The sequence below is a fragment of the Zeugodacus cucurbitae genome, chromosome 4, assembly GCF_028554725.1.
Source record: "Zeugodacus cucurbitae isolate PBARC_wt_2022May chromosome 4, idZeuCucr1.2, whole genome shotgun sequence".
NCBI classification, from domain to species: domain Eukaryota; kingdom Metazoa; phylum Arthropoda; class Insecta; order Diptera; family Tephritidae; genus Zeugodacus; species Zeugodacus cucurbitae.
In genome coordinates this window covers 25659875-25675055 of record NC_071669.1, presented here as the reverse complement: position 1 = coordinate 25675055, position 15181 = coordinate 25659875, and the positions used below count along the sequence as shown (strand labels likewise).

Below are 15181 nucleotides of genomic sequence, written 5' to 3'. Positions count from 1 at the left end.
ATCTCTTCAAGTCCAAGTCCTTGATGTAATTGTAAGAACTCAATGGGATCCAATACGTCCTGTCTTTCAAAACACTTAAAAGCATCTAGAGCTCCAAAATCTTCTGCGTGAGTTTATACTTGACATATATCCCCAGTTTCAGTATCTTCATCATTAGTTATAATTTGGAATCCAGCGTTTTCATTATCGCAGTACAGACAGTCCTTAATATTTTCTTCATCGCACCCTTCACCGATGCTGAGAATTTTCATGCGGTTTAATCAAAGAATTAGAGTTCGTTCGGAAAATCGGAATTTTAGTGTAATGGCATTTACGCATTGAAATATGCAAAATGTTTGCTCATTTAAGGAAACATTTTCGGTTTTTACTGTTTAAAAGGCTCTTGGAGTTTTGAAATATGCGAAATGTTTGCTCATTTAAGGAAACATTTTCGGTTTTTACTGTTTAAGAGGCTCTTGGACTTTGAATTTAGAGAAGATTTGGACTCGCTTAGGATTAGTGATCATTTATTTCCTTTTCTAAACATTTTGAAGGAATTTAACAAGGAAAATATTGTACATATTTATTGCAAATTCTTATATTAGGGTGGTCCTTAAGAATTAAATGAGCAATGTTCTTTCAGTCATTGGTTCTCATTGAGTTTATAGCGACATGAGTAATGGAAAGAGCAGATATTTAAAGCAATGCAAATAATATGTGTATTTTAGAAAAAGTAATGAAAAATAATTCCTGTTGTGCCACTTTATTATCGGTACTAGTAATCGTTCATTTAAGGGGTTACATAGGTTTCGTGGGTTCAAAAAAATTTTTTGGCTTATTAATTTCTACAACATCCCAATAATATTATCCTAAATATTCAAGTCGATCAGAATAATAATTTCGGAGATACAGCCTTTGGAAGGTATGTGCTCCAAGTCAGTTTTTCTCGCAACCGTGTTTTCAAAGTCGGTTGTCAAATGTTCTTGAAAACTACTCAACCGACCTTGATGAAATTTTGCACAGGTGCTCGAGATACAATTTACTAGTGTCTGAACGAAGGATTTCTTTTTTTAAATTACAACTATTAAAAAAAAAGTCAAGAAAATTTGACCGTCATTTTTATTTTTTTTGGAAAATATCTGCCAAAATTCAAATTTTTATTTTTCCTTTGTCTTGTCTTTCCTTCGTTCAAGCACGAGTTTATGGTCTTAACTAAACCACTTATTTTTTTTTTTTAAATGATCCTGTCAGGAGTTATGCTGACAACGCGGACGCACCTTTATTCCGAGGGAAAAACCGGAAATGGAGGAGTTTTAATTCTTTTTTTTTTGAAAATTTCAGAAATTATTCTTTAAACATGTATCTATAAGGCAGAAAAAAGTTTGAATTACGCAAATAATTTTTTACATAGGAAAAAATATTGAAAATAGGCCTTTTCTACCCCACAAAACCCAACCCACTTAACTATTTTTTCATTTACGAAACAGTGCAAAAAAGGTTTCCATATACCCATACAGAATGATGTCAATGATATTGCCATGTTTAGTAGATAAACATTAATTTACTTGTACATATCCCCCAGGTTGGGTTATTCGGTGCCACTTCTATTACGTAATAGTAATAGTGGCTGCATATGGTGTTGCGCCAGACATTAAATGTCACTGATGGGTACAATAAAAGCAAAAAAAATGTGTCCACATGGATGTGCAGAGATAGACGAGTACAAGAAGAAGTGCATACATGTGTACATATATATTTGGTTGCGTAACAGGTGCAAAATATGTCATATGTGTCTCTTTCAACGAAGTCATAAACGGTTGTAACCGACTATTTGTATCCTGAATATTTCATATCACAGTTGTTCGAGTATATTTATAAATATTAAATGTGTTAGAATATGCTTTTATAAGGTAACATCGCTTATCCATATACATACAAATGTATATATGGATTAGTTACTAGGATTATCAATTATTTCAACTTAAATACAATGATTTTCAAATGCTTTGAGATCACAACAATTATAATTTGACTACTCATCCTGTAATCATTGTCTCTCTGTTATGTACTTCTACCCCACAGACTTATGATCATAAATTCAGTACAACATTTGTTTCTGTTTAGTTTGAAGCCCATATTATAATTTCTATTAAATGTTAATTATAAAATAAAAGATATGGAAATTGTTTAGTGGGTGGCTATCAATCTCAATAATTTCTCTATTTCATTCTATAGGTGCTTTAGTCCTGTTTCCTGTTTAGTCAGATTCACTTATTATATAATATATCCTATTTATTTGATCACTGATTTGCACCTATTTAAATTGATTATATATGAAACCCTATTTAATTTAATTTCTCAACTAAATCACGTTAAAAGTTGAAAACCAATGGTAGCCCTTTTCTGAAGCTTCTCCAGCCGGTTTCTTAAATTTCACTTTGTTTGAAGCTTTACTCTACGAATAATTGGATTTATCAACTAAATTAAATGATAATTCGTTGAATAATTTATTTATTATTCCTTCGTCTTATCTTTTAACCATTCAACCTTTCTAAGCTTTGTAATACTTTTGTATGTTATTAATTCAAATTTTTTTAACGATATTTTCACAGTGCACCTTATAGACTCCATTAATTTTTATTTAATATATACACACTTTGTCATACATTATTATTGGCTATATGTATGTAAATATGTACAATGTATGTATTATGGCATGTTTTATGGGGTTTGCCATAAAAGCTTTTGACTGACTAAAAAAGCTTCAAAGATACTTAAAATAAAGCTCTATATAATAAAGCATCATTGCAATGCTTCAAAGCAATTTTGAATGCAGTTATACATATATGTAAAGCATACATATATTTAATTATATAGAGTGGAGGATGGAGTCATATGTAGAAGTTCACGAAAGTGAGGAAAGTTTCTGACTGTCATTCATTTGGGAGTGGCCAGGAACGATTCTTTTGCATGTGGCTCAAGCAGCTCACGACTTCATGTTTTAGACCAAGAAACCTCTGGGTAGCCAACAGACATCCGTTTGGAGGCGAGCTAAAGTGAGAAGGCGAAACCCGCTTATGCGGTTGTGCGTAAGGTTTGGGACCCATTTCGGATGAGAGACCACAATTTGTATGACGACCACTGCAAACGTATAAAGGATTACGAATTAAGAGCATGCACCTGGAATGTCCGGACCCTTAATTGGGAAGGTGCCTCTGCACAGCTGGTTGATGACCTCGTAAAAGTAAAGGCTGACATCACCGCCATGCAAAAAATGCGATGGACGGGTCCTTGTGACATCTACTACAGCGGCCATATAAAGGAGTGCAAATTTGGTGTTGGATTTGTGGAGGTAGAGAGACTCCGTCGTCGAGTCCTGGCATGGGTGGATGAACGTCTAGCCACAATCCGCATCAAAGCGAGGTTCTACAACATATCGCTTATTTTCGCCCACTCCCCGGCGGAAGAGAAGGACGATGTGACCAAAGATACTTACAATGAGCGCCTGGAACGAACCTATGAGCGCCACGTAGTCAAAATCGTACTTGGCGATTTTAACGCTAGGGTGGGTAAAGAAGGTGTCTTTGGCACAACAGTCGGAAAATTAGCCTCCATGACGAAACATCGCCAAACGGTCTGAGGCTGATCGACTTCGCTGGGGCCCGAAATATGGTCGTCTGTAGTACTAGATTCCAGCATAAGGAAATGTATCAAGCTACTTGGCTGTCCCCCGATCGCATCACGCGAAACCAGATCGATCATATTGTGATAGATGGACTACATCTCTCCAGTGTTTTTTAGATGTGCATACGCCCCGTGGTCCAAACATCGACTCGGACCACTATCTTGTAGCAGTTAAAATACGCACCCGACTCTGTGTAAACACAACAACACAAGGAAGGGTCGACATCGAGAAGCTGCAATCATAACCGACAGCCGAACTATTTTCTACTCGAAGAGCTTGACAAGCAGGGGTAATGCTCGAAAATTCTACGAAAAGACCCGGCGACTAACTGAAGGTTTCAAGACCGGAGCACACTCCTGTAGAACCCCCAGAGGTGATCTAGTTATTGATGACCAGAGTATACTGAGTTTGTGGAGGGAACACTTTTCCAGCCTGCTGAATGGCAGTCAAAGTACAAAACAACAAGATGGCGAACCGGTTCCCCAATCGACGACGATGGAGCAGATTTTCCATGCCCGACTGTGAAGAAATTCGAATAGCAATTACCCGCTTGAAGAACAACAAGGCGGCGGGGGCCGATGGATTACCGGCCGAGCTTTTCAAATACGGCGGCGAAAAGCTGATAAGGTGCATGCATCAGCTTCTTTGCGGAATATGGTCGGAAGAAAGCATGTCTGACGATTGGAATCATGCATGCCGAATACACAAACCCAATTACCGTGGGATAAGTCTCTTCAACATCCCACTCACGTCACTGTTGACAGTCATAACATTGAAGTTGTAGATAATTTCGTCTATCTGGGAACCAGCATTAACAGCAATAACAATGTCAGCCTGGAAATCCAACGCAGAGTCACTCTTGCCAACAGGTGCTACTATGGACTGAGTAGGCAATTGAAAAGTTAAGTCCTCTCTCGACGAACAAAAACCAAACACTACAAGTCCCTCGTCATTCCCGTCGGAAGAGGGAGACCTTCACTCCGATGGAAGGACCAGGCTTCGCTTGGTATTACTAATTGGCGCCAAACTGCCAAAAGGAGAGATGCGTGGCGCGCTGTTGTGGACTCAGCTATAACCGCGTAAGCGGTGTCTACGCCAGTCAAGATGAAGAAGATTTATAATAACGGGTGTTTTTCAGACATGTGGCCAAAAAGTTTTTGGCTTTGTGGCTTTTCGGAGTTACTTTTCTGTCAGCTGTTACTTGATTTATACTCGATTTGGTTTGCCATTTCATAATGAACAGGCCTAGTGCGGAACAACGTTTATTAATAAAATACGGCCCTCTTTGGTTCAAAAAGTGGTACAAAAGTTAGACTCTTGACTGGAATTTATTTTATCTAGCCGCGATGGGCAATTACCAGAAATTGTTTTTAAAACATAATGGTCAATCCTTTTATTTATAATAAGTTAAATTATTGGCCATAACATTAAATTAAATGCGTTTAATTTCTCCTTGATATCCACAACCACAACAAAAAAATATTATTTAATATTTAATTACAACTACACTGTACTTATTGACTTTGTATACCATCTACCGATTCTTCGTAAGAGTTCTTCGTGCATTTTCGCCATCTCGCTCAAATAGTACTCAATAACAGCCAATCAATTCAAATTGAATGTTTCCCAGGAGAGACAGGTACTCTCTGTAAAATACTGACCGCGCAACTGTCCACCGAACAAGCCAGACATACTGTCGCCAAATTTTCTGTAATAACCAACATTTTGGCGACATACAGTCTGGCAGTAGAAACTGAAAACAAAAGAAATGCTATCAGACGTCTAGACCGATGGTTTTCAAAATACAATCGCAATGTGTATTTGAAAAGTCATGAATTAAAACAATAAGAAGTCGATACCGTCTTGCATACTCTCAGCCATGGCGGATTCTATGGAAATTCCGAAGAACCTACAAGTGTTAACACAATACGAAGGCCTACACAAAACAATTGAAAATAACAATGAAGGGAAATCCAAATGTTTCGTCGTCTAATGATTTTTTAAATAGATTTCAAACATTGTCGAGCAATACCTATGCCATTACATTGGCAAATCATCCGAATCACAATGTGTATCGCTTACTATCTGAGCTATTGTCTACGCTGCTTGACCTTCGTGCTCTCTTCGCTTACTTCATTCATGCCTGTAGCGCTGCCAAGTGGGCTCATTCATGCCGACTATCGACTGTCGACTTGGCCTGTTGAAACTACGCAGGTATGCACTTGAGCTGAAGAGGCACTTGTAGCACTCGCATTTTTGCATCGTTTACTCGCCATTCATTCATGAAGTGATCGTCGCTGCACCGAAGTGTTGTTATGGAGTGCCTCGCCTTGTGCTAAACTGCGGGTGCGCATTCGCTGCAGGTGGGTGTGATCACATGCTGTGGGGAGTATACGTCTGAGCGAAATGCCATTGCAGGCATAGAAAATTGCACACCTGGCAGAAGTGAAAATAGGCATTTTGTTGCTGTTAAGACTTGACTGTACCAATTTTGGTTAGGGTGCAACAATAACGGGAGCGTCATTCGTGCATATGCCAATGAAAATATGCAAATTGCATTTGGAATGTTACTTGTGATTAATACATGTGTTTAAGTTGACTTTATACTGTTCAAATGTATTACTACTTTGTCAAATATTATAAATATGTAGTATAGTTCGGAATTGTAACAATCTGAGAATTTTCATTTCACTAAACTTCCTCCTATTTATCTCCTATTGCACATTTTGATATTACACCTAATCATAAGAAATTTGTCTGAAAAGCTGCAACAAGTGGCTACTTGCATAAATATCTGATATTTCATAAAGATTACATTTAATTTTTTCGTTAACACAGTTTTGTGCTTTCGATGAAGCTACAATATGCTTCTAGTAGACATCCATTCAAGAAAGATGCCTGATGGATTCCAAATATTCAGTGTCAGCGGTGACAAATGTTCTTGTAGGTCATACCCATTTTCAACGCACGTTCTCCAAATGGCCAATGCCCTGTTATAGTAGCTGTTAGTCTGAAAATACTTTTCCTAGACCTATTTAATAAGGCCCTGGTTCTGATCTTGTCGTATTTTGGCCATATTTGTTTAGTTATTTTACATTCGGCTAATTGAAATTGTGTATTGCGCTCTCATTATCGATCTTAACGAGCATGATATTACCTCTGCCCTGGATTCAATTAGAAAGGATCCTGCCTGTGCCAACTCGTCTGCTTTTTAGTCACCGAAAATGTTCCTTTGGTCTGCAACCCAGATCAGGGTGGGGTTTCTCATACAGTGAGCTTAATGCCTTCTTGTAATTTAGGCTGTGCTGGAATTAGTCATGGGCGACGACAAGGTCAGGAGTGCCGCGTGGCTATCTGTGTATATTGTTGCATTATGTATCGTTGTTATTTAATAGAGCTGCAAATAGAGAAGAAAATGTCAAGATCATCGTAATATACTCCCGTGCCTACTCCGGAATCCACTTTGGACCCGTCGGTATAGACTGAGATGGTATCTTCCTCTCCTATTAAGCCCCTTCTTCATTCTCTTTTAAACTGTATCCTCACCCGGAAATAACTATAGAAATCCAACTTTGGGAGAAAGTAGTATGATTTATTGAGTTGCTCCAGGATACCACTATGTCCATAATTCTTTTGGATCCAACCACTTAGCTCCTTAATTATTATCGCAGAACATGATGCTACACATTACGATGTGGTAATCTCTTTTATAATGGAGAAATAGACCTCTGGGAAAATAAGCATTACGAATAAAATAGTAGTACTGTTGAAAAGAACTAAAATATTTTAATTCAGAGAGGATCAGCAATACTATGCCCTTTCATGCGTGGTCTCTTTTTTCAAAAGTAAAACGAGGAAAATTCGAACATGAGATTATATTTTATTTGCAATGAGCTAAAACTTGATTACGATCTCTAGTCTGTGGCGTCTTTCTCTCTGATTATGAACGCTCAGAGTTCGAAGCCCTAGTGCGAGCTTGTATATTTCTAATATTTTGTTCTTCAAGCCGCAGCACATGCCCCTTACTCGACTCTCAACCGCGTACTTGGGAGGTTTTGAAATTTTGTTCAGCAAGCAGTTGCGAGCGCTCTTTACTCGACTCTTTGGCACACGATTGCGATGCGAAGAGAGTGACTTGCAAGACGATTTTCAGTTTCAGATTAAGATTCTCCATCACGGAGCCATTTTGATACCGTCTCCTGGGAACTATTTCCAGAAAGTTGAGATTCTAGCAATAAATATAGCCTATGTTACTCGGGGTGAATGTAGCTTTTCAATGGTGAAAGAATTTTTGAAATCGGCACTTTAGTTTTTGAGTTTATTCGTTACAAACATATTATACATACAAATCTTTCCTCTTTATAATAGTAGTATATAACTGAATTTATAGGCACTGTAGTCAAGAGTGTAATCGAGAGCTTATTCCAGTAAAGCAAGTGAAATTAATTTTTCACTAACAGATTTCTTGCGAATATTCTAAATATTCTCATCGATGATATTACATAATGGAATAAATGTCACTTGAAAATCTGCCTAATCATAATACATATAATTAATCACTTCGAAAACCGTAAAAAAATCAACGTGAAAAGAATTATTTAACAAATAATATTCGTGGATTCCCACGACACTTACGGGTCCATTGGTAATTGGCAAATTACGCTCACAGCAATTTATGATTTTTAGCGCACAAATGATGACGCAAAATTACATTTTAACACAATCAATTAGCGATCAAGAAAAGATAAGCGAGCGATAACTATCGAAAAGTTAGCAGTTTGCCGAAAGAACCTGCAAAATCATGCAACGAAGAAAAAAGAGAAAAAAACAATTCGACATGTCCATGCTCCGACGCACACGAATACTTCAAGTGCCTACACTTGAGCGAGAAGAATACCCGAATTCTTTGCGAATTACAATGGTTGAATTGAAATCGAGTAAAATAACAATTCAGTGATTTTGGTGTTTGTAATTTGAAAACAAAATAAAGAATTGGAAATTGTGATTTGAAAATTCGAAAATTGACCTTTTGTTTGTGTTGCTTGCAGTTGACAATGCTTTCGATACATTTGAAGGTATATATGTATGTGCGTATATTGCCAACTGGCCAAAAACGATTGCCAATTGTAATGATTCTACGCCCCGTCATTCCAATTGTCATCCCAAGTCAGTGTCTTCTGTGTCTCTCCTCGTTTCTTCTGCATTCATTCACAGTTCTATTGCTCGATTCATCACAGTTTTTTGTTGTTATTCGTAATGAAAAACACCGTCGGCGGTTTAAAAGGAATTTCCACAGGTAAAAATGCCTGGCATGACTCTTTCTTACAGTGGCGTATTTGTTGTACTAGAACTCTGACCATAAAACTCCTGCAGTTCTTTACAAAACGAAGCGTTGTTGGATATAAACTCGTATTCAACGATTCACCGATCGCATCAATACGTATTTGTCACATGTTTTCAAATTGTTGACTGCACTGAAGTGGGCACTTGAATTGGATACTTGAAATTAAAGTGTTACCTGGGGTCCTAATGTCTGAGTTGCTTGGAGTATTTTGAAGATTTTCCGATTTCGTTTCATTTATGTTATAAATATTGTAAGCAGTACCTATATTTAATACCGTTAATCGAAACAGAGTAGGTGGAGGCATATGTGGTATAAAGGAAAAACATGACAGAAAGTTTGATTCATATAGTTTTACTAGTTTTTGAAATTCGGTGACTCAACTAATTGATCACATTTAAAAGTGTTAGTTTATATGCCAAATATTTTAGACAAGAGTTTCTTTTCTATTAGTATTTACACCAACAATATACAAAAATAAATACTAAGAGAAACGTTGCAATTAAGTCAAAAAACCGAGGGAATCAAGATTTGAAAATAATGTGACGATCCGGAAAATAGTTTCCAAAAATTGTTATAATGGTGGTGCAAAATTGAAAACCACTTTAGAAAACTTGTGAAAGTCGATGACAGCATCCTCAACATGTCAGTATATTGGAATAGTGGTTTAAAGCTTTAACTTAAATTTATTGCAAACAGTGCTCTTAGACGTTACACTCCAATACGATAGCTACTCTAAGCATACGTCGAAATAGCAAGAAAGCGGGTGTCCGCAAATATTTTTAATATCCTTGACTGCCCTAATCTTTAAACCTTTCAGAATCACTGGGCCATTTAAAGCGAAGTCTCTTTCAAAAAATTATGTGGGGTCAATAATGGATTAGACCTGGAGCCCTGGGGAGGCTCCAATATATCTCCAGATCTATGCCAAAATCTTGTCGAGAGCATACCCCGAAGGCTCCATGTATTGTTAGATGACAAAGACGATCACGCCATTAAATAAAACTATTTTGGTTCAAAGGTCAACTATTGGTGTGCACACAAATATTTTTTGTTGTATTTTCTTAATTACAACATCAATAAACATATTCATTGAAAAAAGTAAGAAAATCAAAGAAATTTTTTATAATATATAATTTTTTATAAAATGGTGATCAATTAGTTGATCCACTACGCCCATTTTTCCAGAAAAAAATCCGCCTCTATGCCGCGATGTCTGAATTTGGCATCTCTGCTAAACTAATATGGCTGTGTAAGCTGACGTTGAGCAACACCAAAAACTCCGTCAGAATAAGGTACAATCTCCTATAAGAGTGTTCAGCTGGCGTATGCCGATGATATCGATATCATTGGAAACAACACCCACGCCGTCAGTTCTGCTTTTTCCAGACTGGATGCGGAAGCGAAGCGAATGGGTCTGGTGGTGAACGAGGACTAGACGAAATATCTCCTGTCAGCAAACAAACAGTCAGCGCATTCGCGTTAATAGTCATAACTTTGATGTTGTAGATAATTTCGTCTATCCGAGAACTAGCATTAACAGTAATAACAATTTCAGCCTGGAAATCCAACACAGAATCACGCTTGCCAACAGGTACTACTATGGACTGAGTAGGCAATTGAAAAGTAAAGTTCTCTCTCGACGAACAAAAACCAAACTCAAAACAAGTCCCTCATCATTCCCGTCCTACTACACGGTGCAGAAGCGTGGACGATGTCAACATCCGATGAGACGGCACTAGGAGTTTTAGAGAGAAAGGTTTCGCGGAAGATTTATGAACCCTTAAACATTGGCAACGGCGAATACCGCAGACGATGAAATGATGAGCTGTATGTGTTATTCGACGACATAAACATAGTTCAGCGAATAAAAACAGCGGCTACTCTGGCTAGGTCACGTTGTTCAAATGGACGAAAGTGCTCTAGCTCTGAAAGTGTTCGATGCATTACCCGCTGGTGGAAGCCGAGGAAGAAGGAGACCTCCACTCCGATGGAAGGAACAGGTGGATAAGGACCTGGCCTCACTTGGTGTTACCAATTGGCGCCAAACTGCCAAAAGGAGAGATGCGTGGCGCGCTGTTGTGCTCGGCTATAACCGCGTAAGCTGTGTCTACGCCAGTCAAGAAGAAGAAGTTATAGCATTTTATATTTTTTTAACGGCATTTTGAGGGATTGGATATATATTGGTAGTAGTTTTTGAGATAGTTTGGTTTCAATGAGAAATCTCAAGTTTTACTCAAGCTATCGCTTGCACGAACGGACAGACAGACAAACATCCGGATTTCAACTCGAAATGCTGATAATTTCGATATTTGAGCATAACCCGATATCTAAGTAGTTAAGTTTTATGTGACACAAACAACCATTATGTGAACAAATCTATTTTACTCACTTTGCAACTTGTTGCGAGAGTATGAGAATGGAAAAAATCAAAGAGTAGGTATGGATGGCACTGATTCTTGTTCCTAAAACAATTACAATTTTCATTTCAAATTAAAAATATTGTTAAGGAAACAAACAAACCGGAAGCTGAAATAACTGAAAACGCAATTACTTTAAATGCATTAACAATTTGTTTTAGACGACTGAGTAATAGGATTTGCATATTAGAATAACATCACACAAGGGTTTGGAAAATTTTAGCATAAAGGTTTTTGTATCTCATAAAGGTTTTGTATCTCCATTGTAATGAAACGAATTAACTCGTAAAGCAGTTCTATTGCCTCAATTGACATGTACGACTATGGAAGCGCTAACAGAAATCGGAAGACATGCGTATTAGAACTCGAACGTTGAGCCTATGTATTCTGGGTGTGCTTATAGTTAACCACTGCTAGTGCTCTCATTCAGCACAGTAGACCAGAATCGTAATCCTGTCTAAGCGAAAAATGAGCAAATTACTAACATCAATGTTTGAATGCAAACTGAATAAGTTGGGAAGAATGCGAAAATTTGTCAGATTAAATTTTCACACATTTCAATAGCATCCACACATATTTGTATGAATATCCTATGGGAAATGAATGGATAACCGTTTTTATGTGTAAATAGCGCAGTGTGGTGAATTGTGACATAAGCTGACAAGCATAGAAATTACGAACATTTCCGACTATGAATATGTAATCAAAAAAACCGATACTGGTGCTTATTTGATATGTTGCATTTTGTACGAATTTGATTTGAATTCGAGTTAATTTTTTGAGCGAAATGCCTGGGCATTATTTTTATCATATTTATTTTTAGTGGATCGTTTTTGAGTACTGCGGTGAAACCTAAAACGTGTATCCTTTATCTTCAACGACTCCTGATAGGATAGGCTTGCAGAAAAGACCTAAATGGGGACCAACCCATAATGTTACTAATTGGCTATACACGACAGTATTAAGATCGATTATGACATACGGTTTATTAGTTTGTAAACAATCCTTACCAGATAATTGATAAGAAATGCGCGGTAAAACGTATGGAAAGACTAGTATATGCATCAGTGAAGCTTTTAGAACAGCACCAAGTCAGACCTTCTGCTTATAGACTTGTTCTGCCAGCAAGTGGCAGCGAAGGCAGCACTTCCACAGAAGGAATCTTCCCTTCTAGTTACCTATAATAAAGGAAACCTTAATAGACTTATCAAGTTCCCGCTTCAACCAAACATCACGAACTATCGTAATCCGTCAGAAATAAATCGATATTCGTCCCTCAATATTGCCTCATACAGTGACATTCCAGGAAACTGTGAATCGATAGAAGATTCGAAGACTAGGTACCGCCTTACAACAAAATTTCCATATAGAGGCCACTTGTAGAATTTTAATCGACAAATACATATGTCATAGACATAGTCTCGATGGAAACAATCCCTGACATGGCCAACAAGCAAACAAACGTGGCCTTAATGGAATAAGGGCCGCACATGCTGTTTATTGAAATTTAAAAGGAACAATTTAAGAACTCTAGTAGAAGTGTAGTAAAAAGTAGAAGCGGAGGAGGCTGTAGAACATCTTCTATGTGGATGTAAAGCTTTGCACAGGATAAGGACAACAATCGGCCATTCTTTTCTGTACAATGTATCCGAAGTTACACTTATAAAACTGCTTGAATTGAATAACTTTATCAAGACCACAGGATGGTTCAGAGAAGATATATGTAGCAGTGCTAGTAGATTATACACCTGGTGGTGTCGCAATGGAAACAACCCTAAAGGCCTAAGCACTTTACCTACTTATCTAAGCCATGTGATATATCAAACATAAGAGACCATTTTTTAATTTTCATTAATTTTTTATATTTAAAAGTCTTCTTAAACATACGTTTAGTTTACAAATTTCTTAACACCGCTATCTATCATAACTATCAACAGAATATTTACATTTTACACCGGGACTATTCGCTTAACCTACAAAATATAGTACTTAAATTTCCGCTAGTCCACAGGATCGGTTGCCACAATGAGTGGGAGAATCGTCGTCCTGTCGCGCTTCAAGTTTCAAATTCTTCGCACAACAGCAATGTTGGCTGGTGCGGACTGGTGATGTGGCAGGACTTTGTGACTGCTTGTCACCCGATGATGATGTGGGACTCATGCTGCCGGCGGCAAAATTGAATGTAGGACTTTCCGAACCCTTCTTTTGTTTTACGCGACGATTCTGGAACCAAATCTTCACTTGTTTCTCCGATAGACGTAATCGATTGGCGATCTCAATGCGTCGCAGGCGAGATAAATATGCGTTGAGGGAGAATTCACGCTCGAGCTCTAGTAGTTGAGTGCTGGTGAAGGCGGTGCGAATGCGTTTACTGGAGTCCGCGTAATCGGTAATCACTGGTGTAATATCCAGTTGCATGCTACGTCCACACGAGGTGACGGAGATGTTGGAGTTTGAGTATGCGGTATTTGAAGTCGTGGACACCGAACATTGGTTACTCGGAAAGGAGTTGACGACACTGACTGGTTGTATGGCGCAACTTTTGTTTGGAGAACTGACAGGCGAACATGAAGCGGAGTCTTGTTTGAAACGTTTTGCCGACGGCGTCTCATCACCATAGCTGCCGTATTCGATAGTAGATCCCGTTGAAGATGCTGATGGTGATGTACAAAAGGCATCGCTGTGTGACAATGTGGGAGTGTTGTAAGGCAATTGCGACGCACTAGAATAATGCTCAAAGCCCAGAGATTTTCTTTTTTGCGATAGAAGCGATGCGGTGTACGGGTGTAAGAGTGCGGAATGCGATGCCGTAGCTTGAGAATTGGAGTGATGATGCAAGGAGGTTGCCGCTGCAACTGCTGCCGCCGCTGCTGCTGCTTGCTGTTGCTTATGATGATGTTGCTGCTGTTGTTGTTGTTGCTGGATGCCCAAAGAAAATAGATAACTGCCAACATAACTAGCGGGATATGGGAACATTGGAATACTGGGTAATATGGCCGCTGCCGCTGCAGCCGCCGCAGCTGCTGCCGCTCCCATATTTGGTGGCGTTGATGCTCCCGACGTAAAAGACGCGGCAGTTGGTGAACCTAAAGTATCCTTTTTAGATAGCGGTACATCGCTCAGCAGAGAATCCATTAAAAATGAACGCGACATTGTGACTACAAATCAGTCTTTCGCAACACACGGAAATATTTAAAAAATCGTAGAATTAGAAGTTGTGGTATTAACCGTACACGATCACTCTCAGATTGTAACTGTGCTCTTATCTGGCGAGTGATCCTGCTTTATATACCAAGCGGTTCCGGTAAGGGTGGTTTGGATTGGAAGAGAAACTACCCTTGGTATGCTAGCAAATACTATGGCTAGCTATGCGGCCATGTTGTTACAACAAAACTGTCTTCTTTCCTACCACAACAAATTATCATTTGAGGGTAGTTATCGCTCTCGTCTCTCATCAGGCTCGTCGTGGACTCTTTCGTTGCTGTTGTGACCATTTAGAGTTTCTAAAACCCAGCGCCAATTGACAAATTATAGATGTGTATTTTATTTGTGTAAATTTGTTGTTGGTCACAATGGAGTTTGTACATATGTATGTTTGTAAGCCGTACTTGTTAATAGTTTGTAATTGTTGCCGTTTATGCTCCGCCCTTTCTTTGCTGCTCAATAGATTGTTTAGTAATATCTTAGGGTGTTCCATGGCAAGCGTTTCTGATTCAAGCAGATGTCAGGTACGTGCTGCCATGGCCTCAAGTCGAA

The 15181-nt window shown here is 38.4% G+C and overlaps 2 protein-coding genes across 2 annotated transcripts in view; both read right to left on the bottom strand.

Moving 5' to 3' along the window:
• Positions 1-15181, bottom strand: part of LOC105215872 (synaptotagmin-5) — a 145075-nt gene that overhangs the window by 60822 nt on the left and 69072 nt on the right. The window lies entirely within an intron of this gene.
• LOC114804409 (homeobox protein Hox-A4) lies at positions 13343-15106 on the bottom strand. The gene has a single exon (XM_029042664.2). It carries the CDS (start codon positions 14576-14578, stop codon positions 13415-13417), a length of 1164 nt encoding a protein of 387 aa, XP_028898497.1. The 5' UTR covers positions 14579-15106; the 3' UTR covers positions 13343-13414.

Excerpts from the sequence above, each read along its gene's own strand:
- LOC114804409 (XM_029042664.2), bottom strand. The coding sequence starts at position 14,578 with ATGTCGCGTTCATTTTTAATGGATTCTCTGCTGAGCGATGTACCGCTA.